The sequence below is a fragment of the Panthera uncia genome, chromosome A2 (assembly GCF_023721935.1).
Source record: "Panthera uncia isolate 11264 chromosome A2, Puncia_PCG_1.0, whole genome shotgun sequence".
Classification (NCBI taxonomy): Eukaryota; Metazoa; Chordata; class Mammalia; order Carnivora; family Felidae; genus Panthera; species Panthera uncia.
In genome coordinates, this window is record NC_064816.1 from 159915765 (window position 1) to 159936061 (window position 20297).

The 20297-nt window shown below is 53.3% G+C and overlaps 1 protein-coding gene across 4 annotated transcripts in view; it reads left to right on the forward strand.

Moving 5' to 3' along the window:
• DPP6 (dipeptidyl peptidase like 6) overlaps positions 1-20297 on the forward strand; it is an 851682-nt gene that overhangs the window by 745873 nt on the left and 85512 nt on the right. For all 4 annotated transcript variants that reach the window (XM_049642150.1, XM_049642146.1, XM_049642148.1 and 1 more), the window contains exons 9-10: positions 9057-9211; positions 11848-11945. In XM_049642150.1, coding sequence (XP_049498107.1) covers positions 9057-9211; positions 11848-11945 — 253 coding nt within the window. The remainder of the gene's footprint in view (positions 1-9056; positions 9212-11847; positions 11946-20297) is intronic.

The window sequence follows — 20297 nt, forward strand, 5'->3', positions numbered from 1 at the left end:
CGCAGAAAGCACACTCCAGTTCCGTGCTTACCTGACTCTGCAGATGTTTGATTATCACTTGATTATCTCCCCGATGAGGACCCTCTTGTAGTTTAAATGCCTCCTTCACATCAGCACGGTAATTTGGTAAGGGAGGGGGCGAGGGGAGAGAACTGGCGAGCCTTTCTCCAACAGCTCAAGAGCATGAAGACTTCTTTCCAGCAGCGGCTTGTCCGTCTGAACCAGCATGGGGGGAGGGGCCGGGTGTCCACAGGAGGCCACAGGAGGCCAGGGGCTGACCCCAGGGCCAGGCCACAGGACCAAAATGAAGACCAGAGACCAGATATCTCTGCTGCCTTCCCCCTCCCGGAGCCTTGCAAGACCCACCTCTTAGACACAAGCTAGAAACCCCTACCTCAGCAATAAACGAGAGTGCACACCGACAGCCTTGTTCTAGAGTGTTCTGGAGTACAGGTGAGCCGACATCGTCTGTGTCCTCTGATTCACTGTGAGACCTCGTGTCTACCCAAATCTGTGTTCTGTCGGCCTCATTAGGATGTTTGTTCACCCCACTGAGTGAATGAGTGGGTGGACGGCTGAACACATGAATCCATGAACAAATGAATGAGAAGTGAGATCCTCTGGGAGACGGTCACCTGCCTGGGTGTGGTTCAAGTAAATGGAGGGCTTTAGGCCTAAGTTCTGGAAGCTCCCTCAAGTTCCCATGGTCAAAACGAGGGGCAAAGAGTGGGAGGCAATGCAAAGGAAGAGGGTCACGTAGGAACAGGACCCGACCGCACTGGCCCGGGTTTCCTCTTCCTGGCCCTCGTTCTGTCCAAAACTTCTCTTAACTAAAGTTGATCTCATTGATCCAAATAAACCACCTGAAACAGTGACTCGTATAAGTTGGGTGGAGCTTGGCAGGTGTACCCCTTCTGTCTACTCTCACCAGCTGGGGCAACCGGGAGGCTGGTCCCCTCGTGTGTCCCATGGTTGATGCTGGCTGCCGGCTGAGACCAGAACACGGCACGTGGGTCGGCCTCGGCTTCCCTACAACAGGGCCGGTGGTGATGTTAATGGGGAGCTTCTCAAGCAAGAGAGGGCCAGGGAGAAGCCACGCTGCCTTAGTAGTTAGTTACACAGCATCATTTTTATCACATTCTGGTGGTTGAGGCTGCTGCACAGGGCTGCTCAGGTTCAAGGGAGAGACACACAGACCTCGCCTCTTGATGGGGGGAGCGCAGAGTCCTGGAAAAGCATGTGGGACCAGAAATATCACCTGAGCCAATTCTGGAAAATACAGTCTGCCATACTCAGCAAGGTGTCAAGCTCATACTAAAGTATGAATGACTTCCCAGGAATAAAAGAGCATCTGTAACCCAAAATAATGTCGGAAGGGTTTTATGAGTTCAGTTTGGGAAGATACTTCTGACGTTGTCTCTTTCAGTCAGGTGTGACCCCCTAAGACCTTCCCCAAATCAGTCTACCCAGGTAGTTAGATTCGTGCACCACACATGGATTGAGGCCCGCAGAATTACTCTCACTAGAGCCTCAGGAAAACAGCAAAATAGTGATGGGCTGAGCTCAGGGGACCTGAGGGTTAAGGACCCACAGACACAGAAGGGCTCCTGTGAGCCCGTTGCTCTAAGTGATGGTCCAGCCATCTCTGCAGTGAGTATACATTCAGGAACATCGTGTTTTCTGCTTTTGGAGGTAGTCTGTAACTTTACCTCCTGTCTCTAAGCCAACACGCCTGCCCCCTGAACACGGAGGTCCTGACAGAGCAGCCGGGCAGCCGGACATCCTCGGTGTGGCCAGCCTGCCCCAGCGGGCAGCCGAAGCTTCAAAAAGGGAAATAACCAAAGTGCAGACACGGCAGATGGTGGGTCTGGGAGCAAAAGAAGGAGAACTCTTAGCCTTTGCCAGCCCAGCACCTCAGCTGTCAGCTCTGGCCGTTCGCAGATGGCCCTGCTGCGGCGGGGAAGGCGGAGACCAGCAGAGCGCCCCATGCCCCCCGCACCCCGCGCTGTCCGCAGGTCAGAGAGCCAGCTGTGGGGGCAGGTGCAGATTCAAGCATTCCGTCCGCGGGCTCCGATGAGTGTGGACCCTGGCCTCCCTCACCTCGCCCCCCCAGGAAAAGGAGATGGCTCTGTCTTCAGGAGCCCATTCTGCAGGAGGCTCTCCAACCCCTGCCCTGCATGTCTACACATCCCTCGTCTACCCTGGATCTCTTTTTTAACCAGTCCTGGGTCCCAGGTTGGCCTGTCTGCCTGGGGAGCCCCCGGATGCAGTGGTCAGGGAGGCACCTTGCACGCTTCAGTCCCACACAGCCCTCCACCCCACACCCTTCCAGGTCCTTGTCTGATGTTGGCCTCTGGCTCAGCGGCCTCCCCGCGGGGACTGCAGATCAGGCCTCAGCTCTGGGCTGGAAGTGTCTCTCCCTCGTTGAAGAGCCGGCAGCATGCAGATGTGGGGGTGTCCTTTCCTGGGCATGGGGCCTCTGCAGACACTGACCGGGGCACTCCGGCCTCCTTGGCTCTGACTCGGGATTTGCTGCAGGAGCTCGGCCTCACGATGAGGCCCTCGAGAACTCTCTAACCTCCCACAGACCTGCAGGATCCACACTAGCCTGTTTGTCACCTGCGCAGTCCACACCTGCCCACAGGACGGGGTGGAGAGGGGCGGGGAGGCCTTGGTGCTCGTGCCCTTTCCGGAAGGGAGGGCCTGGACACTTACTCAGAGCTTCTCTGGGAGCCCGGGGGTGTCTTTATTCCGGAAGTTGGTTATCCATCGTTGGTTCTTGTCCTGAAGGAAGAGCGGACTGTGGATGTTGGGGAGCAGTTAGCAGTGCTCCCCACAAGAGCCTTCCCCACTTGGCTCCAACGACGAAGAGACCTCCTGTGTTTCTAGCCCCTGCGGGTCTCCCGTTCTGGCACCGATCGCTAACCCTGGGACTGCTGGCCGTTTGTCCGCTGTAATCTACGCTTGTGTGTTTCCTCTCCAGCACACACAGCAGGGGCTTTGGTAGGAGCTGAACACTCAGCCTTTGTTCAACAACGTTCACTTCTCTCAACCTCCAAGTCCTCAGCCCGGGACGGCGTTACTGCGGGGTGGTTACGGGCATCCGGGGAGCAGAGATGACAGTGACCACGCTGAATGCTGTCGTTGAAAGGTCTCTGTTACACACTCCCTGAGTTGAGTACTAGGCACGGGAGGGGCCATTGGGTTTCTCTGCCGGCTTGGGAGCAGGGGCCTCGGTCACCTGGACCAAGGGAGGGATCCAGGGCCCCGAGGGGAGCTGCCTGAGAAGTGAACAAGCAGAAACACGCAGCTGTGAGCACCGAGCCTGGCTCGCGGTCATGTTTCATAAATGGTGGTCCCGGCGGTGACGGCCACTGTTGCTGACTAACTGTCCCTGAGATCGTGCAGGGAGAGCCTGGTGGCAAACGAGAGTGGGCCAGGCCGCGGCTTCGCGCTGTAGGCGACGGAGTCCGAGGAGCCATTTACCTACACGTGAGGCTCGAGCAGGACGGAGAGAGTTGCTGTGTGCAAAGTACTTGCAACAGTGTCTGCGGCATACCAAGCACGGTGTGGGGGTTAGTTAAATGCGAGAGTGTGTTCTTACGTCCGGCCGGGGTTCAGGAAGGGCCCAGTCACAATTACCCAGCGTGTTGGGCAGAGGCAGAGACAAGCCAACCCCGTCAGCCCATTAGAGGCTGGAAGCATCAGCGGCAGGGGGGCGCGGGGCTCAGCCCAGCACACTCAGTGTCACATCTGTGTGCACTCGTGTGTGCGCTGGGGGTGCAGGGGCGCTGGGTCCAGCCCACCTGCTGCGAGGGTGGAGGCCAGCCATATATGCCACCATGCTGGGCAGGTCTGACTTAGAAATCCCACCCCCTGGGTTTCAGGGAAGAATTTGGCGGCCTCTGGGCCCCTGACTCAGGAGTGTATTTCCTACCAGTGTGGAGCTGGCTCCCTGCAACCGGTGTAGACATATCCGGTCTACATGGTGTAGACATAACTCTGCACAAGTCGCCTGAGGCCGCCACACCTGGATGGCTTTCAACAACAGAAATATACTGTTCAGTTTCCATAGGCTGGAAGTGTGAGGTCAAGGGGTCACAGGGCTGTTCTCCCTCCGAGACTCTGGTTAGTACCTTTCTTATCCCTCCCAGCTCCTGGTGGCTGGCAACCCCTTGGTGTCCCGTGTCTTCTGGACACATCCCTCCATCCTCTGCCTTTGCCTTCCCACAACATCGTCCCCATCTGTCTCTGTGTCTCCTTTCCTCTCCTCATAAGGAGACCAGTCCTGTTGGGTGGGGGCCCACCCTGCTCTAGAATGATCTCACCTTAATTCCACCTGCAATGACCTTGCTTCCAAATAAGGTCACACTCCTGGGCACCAGGGATTAGGACACAGCATATCACTTTGTATCATATGTGAGGGGGACACAAGTGAGCCCACTGGACACCTTTAAGAGGAACCTGTGATTCTTCTGTTCAGGAGGGTAACTCCCCACGAACAATTTGGAAACATATGTCGCATATACTGATAAAGTCGATGCCTACAGTTCCAAAATGCAATGCTTATTGGATCCGATATAGCATATTTCTCACATTGGTCATCCTTTCTCTTTTTAATGTTTATTTGTTTATTTTGAGAGAGAGAGAGCATGTGCACAGGGAAGGAGCAGAGAGAGAGGGAGAGAGAATCCCATGCAAGCTTCTCATCATCGGTGCAGAACCCGACGCAGGGCTCAAAGTCACAAACCGTGAGAGACAAAACCTGAGCCAAAACCAAGAGTTGGACGCTTAACCAACTGAGCCACCCAGGCGCCCCTCACATTGGTCATTCTTAACCAGAGTAGACACCAAAGCCACCCCTTGAGATTTGGGGGAGAAGATGCCTGTGCCCTGCAGATTGTCCTGCGTAGAGTACTGAAGGGCACACACATTCCCACGTGCTCTCTGGAGAACCACCCCCAGTGATGCCAGTCTGCCACCACGGAAGGGTGTGGGCGTCCCTTCTCTTCTGCATCTGCCACACGCTCGGGGGCGCGTGAGGATTCCTCTTCTTTGCTGGATCGGCCCTTATCACCTTGAGCCCAGAGAGAGTTTGCCCTCCAGATAAGCCCTCAACAGTGCTTGTCACAGCAAATAACATTCAGATAGTCGAGTCAACTTCTTGACGATATGGTGAGAAGAAATGAGGAGCATTGATTCAGATCCCACCATGAACTAAGCACATGGATGGAGCTTTCTGCCACTTGACACTTATGACTAGTTGATGGCCCCCAATGTGTTCTTCTCGTATGACTCTGCAGTGGTCCCTGGGCAGGACGGGCAAGGTGAAGGCAAGCTAAGCATCCGGTTTCCCAAGTTACCTGTACTTACTTGCTCAGAAAGGCGGGCTTCTTGTCTTGTTCCAAGGCGAGGGCTCATGCAGTTAATTTAGTTGACGAAATAGGGGTTTGTTTTTGTTTTTGTTTTTTTCCCTCTGCAGAACTCTGTTCCTAAGCTACATTTACTTCATGGCATTTAAGCCAACTGCCTCATTAAGCTGGAGATCCTGAAGAAAGCGTTTGCAGAATAAGGATGTTCATAATTAACACAAAAAAATGCCAAGGCTTTATCTGCCTGGTCCTTCTCCCCTTAGTTTCTTATACTTAATGATCTCTTTATTGAGCAACTAACACAGAGAGAAATAAAAGAGCAGAGGAGCCCTGTGTTAAAGGGCATCTGGAGAAAGTAAGCTACAGTTCCCCTGGTTTTGTATGCCTTCCCCCCACTCCCCAACCCTGCGCCGGACAGGGTTTCTTCCCATTTGCCGTCATCTCGCCGTGGAAGAGAACTGAAGAGAATAACATTCGCCAGAATTTGTCATCCCGGAACTATATGGTCTCTGACTTCCCTTTCCACCCGGCACAAGCGAGAGTCTGAAGTGACCCTTTTTTTGCATCCCCGTTTCCCGGTGCCTTGAGCTTAGCAGAAACGCGCTGGCATTTGCCGACGGAATTGACAGAAACTGATTACTCTCTGCCCGAAGTCAGGCTCGGCCTTCAACCCCATTCATTCTCTCTCCTGAGAGCGAGTCTGGAAGCAGCTTGCACACAAAGACGGCTGGACGTGGGAAGCTAGTTGTCTCTCCCTCCCCCGGCCACCCCCCACCCACGCACACAGGCCCACCGGACACGCGGCAGGGCCACTTGGCACAAGGTCATCCCTCTCGTTCTAGGGGATTGCTCTGGGTCCAAAGAGCAGAAGCAGATGATTCATCTTCACAGGGGTTGTGGTGGCTTGTTTCTGTCAAGCTTCTGCACTTATGAAGGCTTTGTCAGCCAGCCGTTTTCCCGTTGGGATTAGCCTGAGTTGGCCATGAATTCACGTGCTGCGGAAACTGCTGCCAGGCCCCTCGCCACTGACTTTGGGGGCGGGAGGGGGACGGGGGGTCTGCTTCCTTCCCCCTGCCCCTTGAATTCCGTTCACTGGCTGTGATTCCACTCGCCTTGATTGGCTCCCCCCGTCCCAGCCCTGCAGCACAGAAGCGATTGAGCAGAATCACCCACAAATTGCATTGCAAATGGTGCCTATTTTTTTCCAGCAGGCCATCTGCTGGAGCCTATTACTCACCCTCCACAGAGCCAACCCGAGGAGTCAGGTGGTTCTGGGTACAGCCACTTCTGAATCACCTCATTCCACACTCACACCTGAAAGTCACTTTGCTGGCTGCTGAAGACGCTGGAAAATTCCAGGCTCTGGAGAGGCGGTCTTCTTCCTTTTTTTTTTTTTTTTTTTTAAACCTCAGGAGACCTTTGGGCCTCTGTGGGCTCTGGAAAAGCTTCTGAGCCCACTGGTAGGACGCCCCCAGGTGGCAGGATGTGGGAGGGAGGGGGGCGGTGTTGTTAGGGGTGATGGCCATGCCCTCAGTGGACAGAGGGACCTTGTCCAGGGGCTAGAACCAAGGACTCCGTGGCTCTTCATCTGTTGTCCACTGAGCCCCGCATTCAGACCTGGGTGCACTGGGGACAGGAGTGTTGGGTGTTTCGTGAGACTACCGTCTGGTGACCAGCCAAGTAGCAAGCCCGTGTTGCCTTGACGGGAGTCTCCATGAGCTTCTGGCCGCTGGAGGACAGCGCCCAGAAGGCAAGGAGGAGTTGCTTCCAAGGAGAATAACACTTGCTGCTGCAGGTGCCACAGACTTGGGGGCTCCTCCCCTGAGAGACCAGGCCAGTGACCCGGGGGTGGACGGACAGCTGCCTTCGGGCACCCCCGCACCGGGACTAAGGGTTTGCAGCCTGCCCCACTCGCAGGCCTGGACTTGGCTGCGAGCGCCTCCAGGACGTGGCCCCCAGGACGTGGCCCTAAGCCCTCGTGTCCACCCTGCGGCCATCGGATCCCCGCAGTGCTTCCCCCCCAACCTGTCCACCACCTAGGCTAGCCCAGCTCCCTCATCTCCGTGTTCCTTCCCCCATGATCCTCTCCTTCTGCAGCCAGTTGTCCTTGGCTCTCTTCCAGCGTATGCTGTCCCTTGGGTTATGTGCACCCATTTTCAGCATGATTTCAGCTTCCTCATCGGCTTTCTGCCATACGGGCATGTGGGGCTGGTTTATGGCACACACCTGATGATAGCCAGCTCAGTGGGACTTGTATTACGTGATTGGAGAATTTTTCAATCGTTACTGTATTTTGTTTTTATTTACTTTTTTTTTTAATTTTTAACGTTTTATTTATTTTTGAGACAGGGAGAGACAGAGCATGAACAGGGGAGGGTCAGAGAGAGGGAGACACAGAATCTGAAACAGGCTCCAGGCTCTGAGCTGTCAGCACAGAGCCCTATGTGGGGCTCGAATTCACAGACTGTGAGATCATGACCCGAGCCGAAGTCGGCCGCTTAACCGACTGAGCCACCCAGGTGCCCCTGTTTTTATTTATTCTTGAGAGAGACAGTGAGTGTGTGAGCAGGGGAGGGGCAGAGAGAGGGAGAGAGGATCCCAAGCAGTCTCCACACTGTCAGTGCAAAGCCCAACACGGGGCTGGAACTCATGAACCATGAGATCATGACCTGAGCCAAAATCAAGCGTTGGACACTTAACCAAGTGAGCCACCCAGGTGCCCCTATTGATGATTACTTTAAAAACAAATCTGGAGGGAATTTGTTTATGATGCATATGGATTGTGTACAAGAGACAATCCTTTGACCTAAAAGCTGTTTAGCACGCAGATGGGGTCTCTGGTCCCCAGCACCCTGACTTGGTACACTGGGCGAGTTTTAAGCAGAATAGAATTGTTCTTTCTGGAATAGATCACAGATCCCACAAAAATCATCCACAGGTAACAACTCTGATTAGCCAAGACACTTGGCTGCACTAACACACAATAATGGGCATTTCTGGGGGAAGCCTATGAGAGTTATCATTTGCATTTCAGCCCCATTGGAGATCGGGCCATTTTGTTTTTCTGCCACAGGAAGTGAAATCCGTCGTTCCTTTAAGGCTGAGGAATGTGCTGACCTTTGAACCTGTTCTTCCGCACGGCTGTTCATGAGGGAGTATGTGTGTGGGCATGAATCCCCAGGCATCTCCCGCAAGCTGATCTGAGATTTTCCGGGATGTAACCTACAACACAGCTTTCTTTCTCACTCGGTTCTGCCTGGATGTGCCCTGCTTCTGCGTGGATTGATTTCCTGTAGCTTTGCTTTTGTAAAGCATCTTAAAATAATAACTCACAGTGGTGCAATAATTCAATTCAGAAAGCACTCGTTGGGCTCATCGTGTTCAAATTTGTGCAAACGAGAGAGAGAGAGAGAGAAGCTCTCCAGAAAATGAACTTCTGTTCAGTTGGACCTTGATTTATTGGGGTTCATTCTGGGGCTTGGTGCTCAGCACCAGGCTTTTCTTGAGCCCCATGGAAGGAAGGCATATCCAGGGCACGGTGAAGACCACTCGAAGGTTGTCGAAGGTCAGTGTCCCCAAGGCAGGGTTCATGATTTGCTGGCCAGCTCACAGATGTGTCCACGCACCGTTGGTGTGCACTCCATGTGCTGTGTGTCCACATTTCTCCACTTTGTGTTCCCTTAGAGGAGATTTTGAAGACCCACATCGCCCACTGGTGGTCTCCGGACGGCACGAGGCTCGCCTACGCCACCATCAACGACTCCCGCGTGCCCGTCATGGAGCTCCCAACCTACACTGGCTCCATCTACCCCACGGTGAAGCCCTACCACTACCCCAAGGTAGGCGACAGGAAACAGTAGAGTGAATTCTTCGCCTTGTTCCTCGGTCCCCCCGACCCAGGCGACTCCAGACGTGGAGCTGTAGAATCAGACGTGTTCTGAGCAATGCAGTAGAACAGAGGCAAGATTAATTATTTCCCATTACACTGCATTAAATTCCCATCTCCACTGAGTTGAATTTGTTGGCAGGTTACCTCTATCTTAAATAGTTGAACTGCCGTTAATCATTTGTGTGAGTTTCATGGGACCCAAAATAAGTACCTTACCTCCCCTTGTGAGTCCATGGCAACAAAGTCACACTGCCTGCTCCTGGGGCCCTCTCTCGTCACGTCCCTGTTTTAGAGTTTGGCTTCTGGGAGGTCCGAGGGACCTCTGTCTGCCCCTGGTCCCCTGGGTCTGCGCAGGGCTCTTTTGTGTTTGGTCATATCCTGGCCTGTAGTCTCTAATTGCTTCCCAGACCAAGTTGTTGGCACAGAGACTGGCAGGACAGCAAGGGTGCGGTGGAGGGGGAGGGGTACAGATGTCTGAACCTTGCTTTGTTAGCAAATCACAGCATCCTGGCACGAAGCAAGGACCGGTGCCACATTTCTGCAGCCCGCACCGCTGCAGAGACACTGATGTCTGTCTGACAGAGTGGGCTCAGCGGCCCTGCCGCCCCCCCCCCGCCCCCCGGCTTCGCTGGAGCGCTCCAGGGCCCGCGGAGGCCACGGCCGGGTGGACGTGAGCCGTTCACTGCCTGCACCTGCCTGGTGACGGAGCACTCGCTTCCCGCCTGCGGCTGCCTCGGAAGGACCCCTGGAGCCCGCGCCCATGAGCGCTGAGCCGTGGCTCCCAGGCCTTCAGACCATCTCCCAGATCGGAGGGCTGATGCCACGCGCCTTGTGTATCGGAAGGACGAGACACGCCAGCCTGCAGGGGGCAGCAAGAGGGGCGATAGTGTGCAAGTGAGGCCAGCGAGGTGCCCGGCGTCCCGGGCCACAGAGAGGAAGCCCCTGGTGTATAGTTGGTGCAGGTGCCATATATTCGTTTCTCTCAGCCCTGCCTGGAGCCTGAGAGTCCGAGATCGGGGTGCCAGGAAGGTCGGGTCCGGTGAGCACTGTGTTTCTTGTTCCACCCCCTGCCTTCTCTCTGTGTCCTCCCACAGCGAGGGAGCTCAGGCGCCTCTTTCTCTCCACATGAGGGCACCAGTCCCTTCACGGGGCCCCACCCTCCTGACCTCACCTGACCCCGATGGCCTTCCCACGGCCTCACCCCCGCATACTGTCACACGGGGGCTCGGGGCTTTGACCTAGGAAGGAATTCTCAATTTGGGGGGCAGGGGACACAGACATTCCGTCCACAGCACCTGGTAAAACAATTCTCTTAATTTTTTTTTGTGTTTTGAGAGGGAGAAGGAAGAGGGGGAGGGGCAGAGAGAGAAGGAGACACAGAATCCAAAGCAGGCTCCGGGCTCCGAGCCGTCGGCACAGAGCCCGACGCGGGGCCCCAACCCACGAGCCATGAGATCATGACCTGAGCCGCAGCCGGACGCTTGACCCCCTGAGCCACCCAGGTGCCCCAATACTGAGCCTTTCCTGCGGATCTTCGGTCGGCGTGGCCAGTAGCCAAGGAGGTCCCTGAGTGGAGGGGCACGAGCTCTGTGAAGGCACAGCATTGTCCCCACCACCGTCCCACTCCGACAGCACTTGATATCAGCCTGCCACACGGACCTGCCTGTTGACAGAATTCTCCCTTTTCAGCTGGGCTTGATTGGACTGGACTCTACATCTTGTGGAAGGGGCCAGGGTTTTAGTCGCAAACGGTTAACTAAATGCGGGCTCTTTTGACCCCTGAACGCCCCACCCCCCACGCACACAGTGGGGCCAGTGGCTGCCTGACTCCTCTAACAGCCAGGGATCCAGTGGCTTCCCCTGTGAACCCTGTTATGGGCGTTTCCCCACCTTAGGAGTGGTGACCTGAGAGCCATCTGGAGTTCACACTGAGCTCTGGGGTGGGTAAAATTGGAATTACAGAAGCCCGGATGGTTTGTATTTGGATGGAAAGGCGGCATATTCTAGCCAACAGAACTCAGGCACCCCTTGCCCCGTTGTACTGTCTCCCAAATCAGAGGCATGAGTTGGTGACCCCGCCGGACTCCCGCCCTATTGTGGTGAACCCGACATGTCTTCATGCAGGGAGCAGAGAAGCAAGGGTATCCGTCAGACCCGGCGTGTCGCTGACAAATAATGCCACGTGTTCCCCTGTCCCATCCCGGCAGTGCTGTTCCGCCCGAAGAGGGAGCACAGAGCAGCAGTGACGCAGAGCAGAACCCACCCAGCACCTTTTCTGCACCTTTTCCAGGGACTTCCCTTTCCCCACCGCTGGGCCACGGCCAACATTCATCAGCCTTCCCCACCCGTGTCTTTGCCCTTGGGCACGCTGCCTCCTGGCATGGCCTCCAGGAATTTCTGTCCTGCTCCTTGTCCCATCCCTTGCCCCTCCCAGGTTGATAATCGGGAGGCACTTGGAGGAACAAGAAGGGGGTAGGGTTCCTGGAGAAGGAATGGCACCCCAGTTACCTCTGGGCCTTCGTGCAGCAACTGAGGCGCTGTCCCCGCAGGAAGGTTTACTCACACCTGGTCTTCTTTGCTTCCCAGGCTGGATGTGAAAACCCCAGCATTTCCCTGCACGTCATTGGCTTAAATGGACCCACCCACGATCTGGAGATGATGCCACCCGATGATCCACGGATGAGGTTTGCTTCCTTGTTTCTACTATGTGAAAAAAATAAGATGAACGTTCATTTACGTGGTCTCTCCAGATTTATTTTACTGCTCTCTTAAACATCCAAGAAAAAGGTACATTGTCCAAAGCTTTGCTTACTGCTTCATGATTCACTTTTCTGGAAAGGAATAGGAGTCCAACCAGTACCACTATTTCTTTCCTTAGTCAGGAGCAGACTGCTCTCCCTGGGAGGCTGGGCTCCTCGGGAAGGGGCCTGTCAGGTCAGCCGCAAGACTCCAGCAGGGACACGTCTCACACAGGCAGACGCTGGAGAACATCCATTGGATGAATGGATATAGCCTTAACCAAGAAAATCCACATAATCAGACTTTCTGTAAATGGTGCCCCATTTAAGAGATAACTTTAGAACGATGGCGTACTTTGGCAGCTCGAGGAGCTGGTGGTAAACCCTGCTCTAGTAACCCACTTCTCCTGGTTGGTAAGATAACCTGTGTAGGTGTTAGAGCATATTGACAAAGGTAACTGGCCTGTTATCATTACCGTCTGGTTTGGGTAGATTTTTTTTTTTCTTTTAATCAAAACTGCTGAGTAGGGTCTATCTAAGTGAAGTGGTCTGAGTATCACCAAAGTTTGAACAGCCTGGGGACTGAATAGACTTCCGGAACCCCCCATATCAGCGGTAAGCTTCTCTATGGGGGATATTGATGGGAGACTGAAAAAAAGAGGAGCCCACCGTACAGACACCAGACCCACTCGCCGATAGATCTCCGTAAGTCTAGATATGGGCCCAGTGAAGCCAAGAACGATTCATTCTGAGACTCAGAGGACACCCACCCCAAATTTTCCATAACCTCTAGCCCAGGCCTTTACTATCCAGTTACAGAACTCCACATTATTAGTCGTTTCTGGCAGCTTCTGGAAGGACAGGAGCTGTGGCCCCATCCGCTCCGACTCCTCCACAGGCCCTGCCCAGGGCTGGGTGCTCTGGCACTGGGTACTGCTGGTGTTCTGTGGATGGTGTGGTCCTCTCCTGCGGTGACTTCCTTAGCAAGACCCTCAGAAGCGTGAGCCTGTGGAAAATTCCACAGAGATTCTTTTAACGCTTTCTTCTCCGTGGATAATAAAATGCTGTGAGGTCCTCAGGTACACAGACCAAGCACAGAATTCTGGGCTCTATAAATGGCTCCTCGCGGCCTCTCTCCCTGCCCAGGATTGATCTCCTCAGTCATATCAGAGGGTCGCAATGTCCCCAGAGGCTAATGAAGCTGGCCCCCGAGCCACCGGTGCCTGGAGTCCCAGAGCCCTTGGTATATGCTGGTCAGGGGGGAGGGGTGGGGGTGTTGAACTGATCTGTCTCATGTGCTTCTGCTGGGGTAGAAGAAAAGTTCTGGTCATCGCTCTGCCTCCTCTCCTGAAGATCCAATATTTCATTGTTTTCCTTTCAGCCCCCATCCCTGCCAAGCCTCCCGGGGCCTGGTCCAGCAAACTCACTGAATTAATATGGAAAGTCACCTGGAAAATTTAAGCCATCTGTTTGAGTTAATTGAAAATCTCATTTGGTCAATTTGGTGATGCTGTTTCCACAGGCCTGATTACCTTCAAGGACAATGAAAAATTAGCCTCAGTCAGGGCTTGAAGTTCAGACGCTGGCTTCAGGTTGTCTGCTCTGATTTCCTAGGCTAAATGCAATCCCGTGCCTCACGTGCAGCAGAAATCTGTAATGTGTAAACGTCACGCTGTCTCATTCTCTCTCTCTGTCACACGGCCTTGAGATTTTTTCCAAAGAGAGCACAGGTATATCAGAAATCGTAGAATAAATTGTGAGCGAATATTTATCGGGCATTTAGTTCACCAGCCGTTAGCGTGAACGCCGCAAGCATCGTGGGGAACGAGACGTGGAGCGGATGATGTAGGGCCCGGGGTGTAGACTGAACAAATCGTCACAAGCGAGTGGATAACTGCAGGCGTGCGAAGGGCCACCAAACACGTGGGGTGTGGAGGAGGGGCCGAGCTACTGTGCGGGGTGACCGTGTCTCTCCCAACCTCAGCACTACGACACGTGGGGCCTGGTGACTCTTTGCTGTGGGGGGCACTGCGGAGTCTTTAGCGGGGCCCCAGCCCCACCCATCAGACGCCAGTAGCACCCCACCCTCAGTTGCGACAGTCCCCCGTCTTTGCCAAATGTCCCCACATGGAGAACCACTGGTTCAGAGTGAAGGATCTCGAGCCAACGCCTGCATTCAAATCCGAGTCCTGGGACCCTGGGGAAGGTACGCAGACACGCTGCCTCAGTTTCCCCATCTGTAGAATGGAGATAAACATTGCTGATAGAAGTGGTTGTAAAAACCAAATGAAACCGTGCAGGTGGCACAGGGCTGGCTATACGGTCACCCCATCTTGTGGCGTGGTCAGTACTTCCTGTGGACTTGCTGGCAACCTTCCCCTTCAGAACTCAGCCTGACCTGTCCCCACAACCCCGCGTCTCTGCATGAACTGGTCAGGTCGCAGTTCTCTGGGCAAAGTAAATGAATGTGTGTCGAAGACATTATTTAACTCCTTAGCTAAGAAGGGAGCCAGTGAGGTGTTAGGACCAGTCTTGCTGGCATCGGCAAAGCTAGGTCTGTGTAATCGGTGTAACAGAGAAGTGTGGGGGCAGGTTTGCTGGGTAACGGGTCTAGCAGGGCCCTGAACTGTGACCTTGGGGGATAGCTGGTCCACCTGCAAAAACCCAGGAGGGAAGTCTGCCTGGGCAGAGTCCCCAGTTGCCTCAGAGGCCGAGCCCGGGGTTATGCTGGAAGAATACTGCTAGATCCTGTTCCCTCTTTCCAGGTTTCAAATGCATTTTCTGAGAATCTCTAAATGACGTCACCAACTGGACACAGAACAGATGCCCCGATCTCCTTCCAAAATCCTACTGCCCGCGCAGTCTGGCCGCCTTGGGTCCCCGTGTGCTCAGGCCTCTGACTTTCCTGGGGGATCTTCCCCTGGAGGGCCCGGCGTCAGAGGGCGTCCCCTCCCTCCCATCTCCTGGTGACCCCAGCTGAGGCTCTCCGGGACCACAGGCTTCCAGGCCCTCCCTGCCCCTCCTGCCCAGCCCAGAAAGCCGTGAGCTATGTCAGACCGCCTGTTCCCTCTGCTGGCCTGCTGGTGGCTGGCTGTGCTTACATTCTTTTGTTCCCTTAAAATCATTAGCTGCTGAGGTCTGTTCTTCCGCAATGTTGACATATTCCAGGCCCTTCTGCTAGAAACATGCTCTGGGCGAGTAGCGGCAGGCAGGTACAGCTCACCAGACGGCCAGGGGCCGAAAACAGCTTCTACGTCAAGAAAGCCACCTGTCGTCTTTCTTCTTCCGAGGACCCAACCCTACCTGCCCACGCTAGAGCCACTGCACAGCTTTATCCCGCCTCTCGGCACCCCTCCTCAGATATGCTGGGCTCGCCCCCTTCTTAGGGTGCTTGCACCTGTGCTCCGTCTGCCTGGAAAGTTCCCCCACATGGCTGAGGGGAGCACCCATGCACTGTCAGTCGCAATCAAAGCGTTCCTTCCTGAGCACTTCCCTAACAGCCGAGCCTGAGTCACAGCCCCACTCCCTCCTCCCCCGGCCTTACTTTCCTTCCTAGGGTCATCCCAGCAGGATATTCTGTGTGCTGTGTTCACCAAGCCCTTTCCCTGCCCAACAGCTGGAAGGAAGGTCCGCGAGCAGGGACTTGGGTCTGTTTTGTGCAACACCCGCCCTCCCCTCCAGAGCAGTGCCTGCAACACAGGACAAGCTCAGGAAACCTTTGTTGAATGGGCCAGCGAGCTGAACAGGTAGCCAGTAAAATCCTACATTGATAGGATCCTCGAAGACTGAGAGTTCTTTGGTTTTCTGGAACCTTTCTAAGAACCAAACCTTTAGAAATGTGTAGGCATTGGTGACACCGTGCCATTTCCACTATAGGATGCTGTTGGGGAGGCAGAACTTCAGCCGGGACTCCTTAACAAAAAGAAGGATTAACAAAAGGAAATCAGTTCATTAATGTGCATGGAGCCCGTCTTCAAAAAGCTCACCGAAAAGTGACTCAAAGCAGCAATTCAGAACTGCCACCCCTGTAGCATCTTCAGCCAGGAACAGCAAATTTGCAGGGAATTAGCCGGACGAAGGGGAGCAGTTTTAGGTATTCGAGGACAGCAGATCATGGGAGGCAACTCCCAGAGGAAGGTCTATTTGCAGATTCCGCTGGTGCATCTCTGCGCTAAGAGTCTGTCTCCAGCCCAAGGAGAACGTGTCTCCTGCCTTTTTTCTGGGCTTGCTCCTTCTTCATTGCCTTCAGCTCAAAATAATTTGTATGTCAAAAAGGCATATCTTGAGGCAACATGTTCTGGCTTTCTTCAACTAGTCTAGGAAAGGTAAAAGTAAGAAACCTACCATGTGGAGGGTTTTAGGGAGGAAGGAAGGAGACCCACATCCTCCAAGGACCTAGGTGGGGAGAGACAACAAAGAAATATATCCTATTATAAAAATTAAGTGCCACAGAGTAGGCATTCTTTTTTTTTTTTAAGTTTATTTATTTTGAGAGAGACTGCAAGCGGAAGGAGGGGCAGAGAGAGAAGCAGAGAGAGAGAATCCCAAGCAGGCTCTGAGCTGTCAGTGCAGAACCCAGTGTGGGCCTTGAACCCACGAACCATGAGATCATGACCTGAGCCGAAATCAAGATTCGGTTGCTCAATCGACTGAGCCACCCAGGCGCCCTGACGTTGATTCTTTTAAGAGTTTTGCCAAAGGATGGAGAAATCCTTTCCAGGGAGAAGGGTCGGGAGGTGGAGGGGTCGGAGGTGTGGGCAGGATTTGGGATATTCCAGGATCCAGTCTTTAAGAGAAGTAAGGGAGCACAGGGGTCCCAGCATAGAGTGGGGAGCCCTGAAGCATCATCAGTCATGTGTTGTGGTTTGAACTGTAAAGCTGTGACCTCAGGGCTACATATATTCTTTGCTCCTTCCAAACCGGACTTCTGGATTTGCTGGTGGGTTTTCACTCTTGCTTTTCCTTCTGCCCGTCTCCCCGGGAACAAGGATGTGGGCTTACAGCACGTACAGGACAGTGGCTGTGTCCAGGACGGCCCTAAAGGCTTTTGCAAGCTGTACACGTCTGAAGTAGCTCCTAGTGCCCCCGTTCCCCAGATGTGAAGACTGAGAAATGCAGAGTTTAAGGAAGGTGTCTGAATCCACACAGAGTGTGGAAGGGGGTGCTGGGCCTCAAGCCAGGCGGGCTGGACAGCCTCACCTCCCTGAACAGCCTCCAGAGAGGTATGGAACATTCTGGAAGGTCCACTAGTCACTTTCAGCAGGCTGGTCAAGGAGCCACCAGGAGGAAGAAACAAGACACTTCATCTGTCAGCTGTCTGTCATTTACACCACCCATTTCCAGATTCCTCCTGTTGTTTGCCTGCTAACCAGCCTGACCTCCCCTCCAACAGTTCTCAGATACAGGGAAGATTGAGTCTGGGCTTCCAGATCCTTCCAGTTGGCCAACACTTACCCTGGTTTTGTGCCGCACGCTGTGTTAGGCACCCGGATGGCCTCTCCCATCGTGTCACCCACAGTCCAGAAAGCGGGACAGCTCGTGGTCCACGGCCAAAATGAAGTGTGGTGGGAGCCACGACACGCGAGGTGGGAGGGACAGCAGCCCACAACGCGGCCCTCGGCCGCAGGACTCCCTGGGCCAAATTTGAGGCCGTCTTTTAAGACGTTTACGTCAAAGGTAATTAGGGACCATGACCCCGCGGAGGCAGGGCTAAGGGAAGGGCAGCGGCGCCTTGACAAGCTGAGCTGTGTCCTGTGGGTGGAGACCTAGATGGAAATCATTACGCACCGCCTGCCCCGTGGTTTTTACCATTCCCCCCCCGCCCCCCGACCGAAACCCAGCTGCTCTGATCCAACAAACGCGGCTGTGTCGTGCTGGTTTCCTGGGGCCTTCCCAGGGCTGGGGGGCTGGGTGTTGAGCTAAGACACAGCAGAGACCCGCAGGACCTTTTCGAAGCCTTGTTGCACTGTGCCGATACGTGTTTTTATTCTCCTCCGAATATCCATTCGGCCGTGGCACAGCCGGCGGCCTGTGCGCTCTTCCTGATTGCCAGACGGCCGCGGGCTGTCACACAATTGCACCGTGAGATGGAGCCCAGTGGGTCCCTGACGCACGTGGGCGGGGACGCGGGTTCGCAAAAGGCTCAAAGGCGTCTTGCTTTCCTTGCGTTTTCTTCTACTTGAGCTCGTTCGTTCATTCATCTTTGACCTCCAGTTCCAAGGACTTAGATGGGCTTAGCTCATGGAATCCCACCGCTGGTCTGTGCGAGGCCTCACTCTCTTTATTTCATTGTTCTTTTCAGGGAGTCCCTACTCCGGGCTCTCCTCGCTGCATAGACACCTATGTTTCTTGGTCAGTTTCTGGCTTTTTGTTTGCTGAAATCGACTACTAGGTTCAATGCATTTTTCTTTAAATTGTTTTTTTTCCTGATTGTTTTTAACTTAATTCCACTATAGTTAACATGCAGTGTTATGTCAGTTTCGGGTGTGCAGTATGCTGATTCAGCACTTCTGTACATTACGCGGTGTTCATCAGTTCATCAGTATCAGTTACTCTTTTTTTCTTAAGTTTATTTATTTATTTTGAGAGAGCGAGAGAGAGAAAGCACGCATGGGGGAGGGGCAGAGAGAGAGGGGGACAGAGAGAATCCCAAGCAGGTTCTGCTCTGCCAGTGCAGGGCTGGATGCGGGGCTCAGCCTCACGAACCAAGAGATCATGACCTGAGCCAAAGCCGAGAGGTGGACGCTTAACTGACTGAGCCACCCAGGCGCCCCAGTAGAAGTGTCCTCTTAATGCCCGTGACCTATTTCACTCATAACCCTGCCCACCTCCCCCTGGTGACCACCAGGTCTCTATAGTTAAGAGGCTATTTCTTGGTTTGTCTCTTTCTCTGTCTCTCTTTTCCCCTTTGCTCATTTGTTTTGCTTCTTAAATTCCACCTGTGAGTGTGAACTCCTGTGGTATTTGCCTTTCTCTGACTTATTTCACTTAGCATTGATACTGTAGCTCACCCATATCATTGCAAATGGCAAGATTTCATGCTTTTTTTGGCTGGATGACCGTCCACTGTATATCTATACCACATCTTCTTTATCCACTCATCAGTCAGTGGACCTTTGGGCTCTTTCCATACTTTGGCTATTGCAAACAACGCTGCAGTAAACATAGAGGTGTATGTACCCCTTTGAATTAGTGTTTTTATATTCTTTGGGCAAATGCCCAGTTGTGCAATTACTGGATCCTAGGGTAGTTCTATTTTTAACTTTTTGAGGAAGCTCCATAGTGTTTTCCAGAGTGACTGCACCAGTTTGCAATCCCACCAACAGTGCACAAGGGTTTCTTTTTCACCACATGCTCACCAACACCTGTTGTTCCTTGTGTTGTTGATTTTAGCCACTCTGACAGGTGTGAGGTGGTATCTCAGTGTGGTTTTGATTTGTATTCCCCTGATGATGAGTGACGTTGAGCATCTTTTCATGTGTCTGCTGGCCACCTGGGTGTCTTCTTTGGAGAAGTGTCTGCTCCTGTCTTCTGCCCATTTTTTAGTGGGATCATTTGTTTCTTGGTTGTTGAGTAATATCAGTTCTTTATATATTTTGGATACTAACCCTTTATTGTCTATGTCATTTGCAAATATCTTCTCCCATTCCATAGGCTGTCATTGAGTTTTCTTGGTCTGTTCCTTTGCTGTGCGGAAGGTTTTCATTTGGATTTAGTCCCAGTAGTTTATTTTTGCTTTTGTTTCCCTTGCCTCCGGAGAACTGTCTATGAAGATGCTGCTATGGCCAGTGTCAGAGACATTACTACATAGGCACCTATTTAAACGTATTTGAGTCCCCCTTCTCTTCATTAATGTTAGTAAAACGTGTGTTGCTGTTTACACAAGTGACATTGTGATGTACATCGATACAGATACATAATAAACTTCTGTGTGTGTGTGTGTGTGTGTGTGTGTGTGTGTGTGTGTGTGTAGACCGTTTCCCCTCTTTTTCACTCAGCAGTATGTAAAGACCTAGCATATTTCTGTGTGTACATGCAGCTCTCTGCTTCTAACTGTGCACGTGGTCTAGATTTCTGCAAACCCTCGGGGCTTACATTCTCAGGGCCTCCTCTGCCACCAGGTGCCTCTTCCACACATGACTACCCATGATAAGCCCATGCCAACCAGCTAGGAAACGGAGCCTTCTTTCTGCTCCATCTCTATAAAATAGGGACTCGTTGGGAGATTGGTATAGTGAATCCAATATAAACCTTGACTAAGAATTAGGGGGAAGACAGAGGTCATCGGAGCAATGCAAA